A 3448-nucleotide genomic window follows, 5' to 3' on the forward strand; every position below is an offset into this window, starting at 1 on the left:
GATCAAAAGTCTCTTTTATGCAGCCATGTAACACAAAAACACTTTTCATGTTAAGTACGTACTTGAATTGGTATGTAAGCAAAAAGTACGATGGTTTTTTCAGAATTTTTCAAAATAAGAAGCTCCTATTTTCATTTCTAAATTCGTTCCAGTTGTGTATTTGGGCCGAAGAAACAATTTCTAGAAGAAAACATAATTTTTAATTTTTTTAACAGAAAAAGTTGAACGTTTGAACATGTTCTAATGTTTCTTGAATGAAAAGTCGAATGCTACCTACATTAACACGAACTAAATATGGAAGTATTTTTGCAAATCTTTCAATTGGTTTTGATTCGATTGATAAAATTCCAATCCGTGTCACATCTAGGCGTCATTTATTACCACGTGCTGTGTACAAATCAAATAAGCAAGAAAAAAACACATCTAGGTTGCATATCGCTCCACGTGTTTGAGAAACAGGCGCCTTATTGTTAAATTTTCCAGCAATCAAAGAACAGTGTGCTTTGGTTACTATCCTCTTGCGACGACGTTTGCTCGCCCATGGAGACGAAAAACAAACCCCTCAACGAAAATATGCTTGGTTGAGAAATACGCGCCAAAATATTCCGACTGATCAGTATGCTATGTCTGGGTTTCTTTCCTTTTGCGACGTTGGCTTGCGACGCCTCGACCATAGAAACGAAAAACAAACCGCCCAAAGGAAAAAAAAATCTCAAGAAAATGGATGTCATGACTTTAATTTGTTTCGAAAAACTACAAATTTTGTATGGAAGCCTCTCCTTCCTTAAGTCGGATGGAGTTTTGACTATTACAGAAACCATCCCCGGCCTCAAAAACCCTCAGATGCCAGTTTTGACGATGATCGGTTCAGTAGTTTCCGAGTCTATAGGGAACAGACAGACAGACAAACATTCATTTTTATATATATAGATATATATATATATATATATATATATATATATATATATATATATATATATATATATATATATATATATATATATATATATATATATATATATATATATATATATATATATATATATATATATATATATATATATATATATATATATATATATATATATACATATATATATATATATATATATATATATATATATATATATATATATATATATATATATATATATATATATATATATATATATATATATATATATATATATATATATATATATATATATATATATATATATATATATATATATATATATATATATATATATATATATATATATATATATATATATATATATATATATATATATATATATATATATATATATATATATATATATATATATATATATATATATATATATATATATATATATATATATATATATATATACATATATATATATATATATATATATATATATATATATATATATATATATATATATATATATATATATATATATATATATATATATATATATATATATATATATATATATAATATATATATATAATAAATATTTTTTTCGGAAGTACGCGTGTACGAATTCATGCAGGAATTTGTTCTAACTTTTATAGTCGGCATTCAGGCGCATTGTGTGCTACTTTGTAGGTCCTTTTGGAAAATACATTACAGCCTAAATTAAGCATTTTTAGAATTTATTATTATTAAATTGAAAACTTTAATTTTGAAAAATCGCATCCCTTACTACAAGAAAGCATTTTTCTCATAGATAGCAGATGTCTAACCCTTTAAGGGTTTTCTGCTATGAATTGTGATTCCAGAGACAGCATAAAGGTAAAAATATTTCTGATAGTTTTTGAAAAGATTTCTGCTACAAAAGCACTGGTTTTAAGTCTTAACTCATCAAACTCAACGGAAACCATTCAACTTTCAAAATGCCAAAAATCTTTATTAATTTCTACTAATCCAAATTGTTATGGATAAAATTTCTCATTGAAAATTTTTTAACCGTCAAGTTCATGCTGTTTATCGCATCGAGATATTTCCTCAAATCAGAAATGCATTGCACAATCCATGGCGTTTATCTGTTTCTTTTTCTTGGTATCTGCCATGTTTAAGCTACATCAATAAACGTTCTTAGTTAAAAATAAGTTGAATAAAAAAGAAATTTAACGGATATATCTAATAAACTATTCTTAAATCAACTCAGCAATTAAATTTTATAGCTCCAATTTATTTAGTAACATAATGCATTATTACAAGTCTATTGAAGACCCAATTTCTGGCGAATAATAAACTGTGGCAACCGTTTGCCCTTCCAGAATCGTGGGATAGGTGTTTCGGTAGCCAGCCGAAGTTTATCCGCAACGTAGGCTTCAGCCGAAAATCGTTCCGCGTCCTTGATCTGGGCTATCAGACCCGCCTGGAAAGCCTTCTCTTTGCGAAGTTCACGCCGTTGACGAACCTATGTGAATTAATAAAAAAAAAACGTTATTTTAAACTTTTTTCTCCGAGTGTTTTAAACATTTCCGACCTTGGCCCACAGGAACTTCATCTTCTTACGGAGCTTCTTCAACTTGTGTTTGCGCATTTTCCTGCGTCGGATGACGATCAACCGAGCACATTGTATTCCGTTGTCGTCTACCTTGCCGGAGCTTGTCGGGAGGTCCATATTGGTGTGCTTTTGTTGAACGGCATCTCCGATTTCGGTTATCCGCGAGTGTAGCGGATTTTCGATGATCCTGTCGATCAACGGTATATCGATTATTTCCTTCCGTGGAATCAGTGGACTGATTCGTGGCTGACCGATGTCCAGGCTGATGCTTTGTGGGAGGAATTTCAGAGCTGTTACGCTGCTAGATGGTTCCGTTGTTTTCCGGGCAACAAGCGATATCGGTAAGGTTGAGTTAACAGCACTTGGTTTTCCTAAGGAAACGTTGGAAAAACTTCTAACGAGACCGGCAAGGACTGCAATCAGATAAATATGAATTAATTTTCTATTAAGGCAACGTTTTACCAAAACAAAGAACAGTGATTAACATTGAACGCTCAAAAAAACGAAAACATATATTACCTTGAGTGGGACGACGTGCCAGCATGGTCAGACTATAGTATTTTATCACACATTAACCGAAAGTACAAAATTTATCTGGAATCTATTGAAAAATAGTGCTTTTTTCGGAAATTTGTTTCATTTCGGGTTACACAATGTTTTGATTCAAATTCACCACCGCTAAATGAGAAATTCACCACAACCGCAAGGCCGGAACGAGGGTTGCCAGATATCCAATATAAAATTTTAATACTGCGCATTTAAATAAAAAAATCAAATTTCGGTTGATGAGACTTGTTTATGTTTACATTTTGGTAGCTGAAAGTTTCCAATACTTGTCGAGAGACTTGACACAAGCATCTCTTGTCTAGTTCCCAATGTAAACATAAACAAGTCTCAGAAACTTAAATCGTATAGTTCAAGTTGCCGAGTGTGGACTATAGGCA

The 3448-nt window shown here is 30.9% G+C and overlaps 1 protein-coding gene across 1 annotated transcript; it reads right to left on the reverse strand.

The window, feature by feature from the left end:
- Positions 1-2177: 2177 nt before the first annotated feature.
- LOC129759643 (uncharacterized) lies at positions 2178-3168 on the reverse strand. Its single transcript, XM_055757151.1, has 3 exons — positions 3024-3168; positions 2484-2917; positions 2178-2414 (listed from the first exon to the last, which is right to left on the reverse strand). The coding sequence occupies exons 1-3, from the start codon at positions 3046-3048 to the stop codon at positions 2214-2216; spliced, it is 660 nt and encodes a 219-aa protein (XP_055613126.1). The 5' UTR covers positions 3049-3168; the 3' UTR covers positions 2178-2213.
- Between the last annotated feature and the right edge of the window lie 280 nt (positions 3169-3448).

The sequence above is a fragment of the Uranotaenia lowii genome, unplaced genomic scaffold (genome assembly GCF_029784155.1).
Source record: "Uranotaenia lowii strain MFRU-FL unplaced genomic scaffold, ASM2978415v1 HiC_scaffold_229, whole genome shotgun sequence".
NCBI lineage: Eukaryota > Metazoa > Arthropoda > Insecta > Diptera > Culicidae > Uranotaenia > Uranotaenia lowii.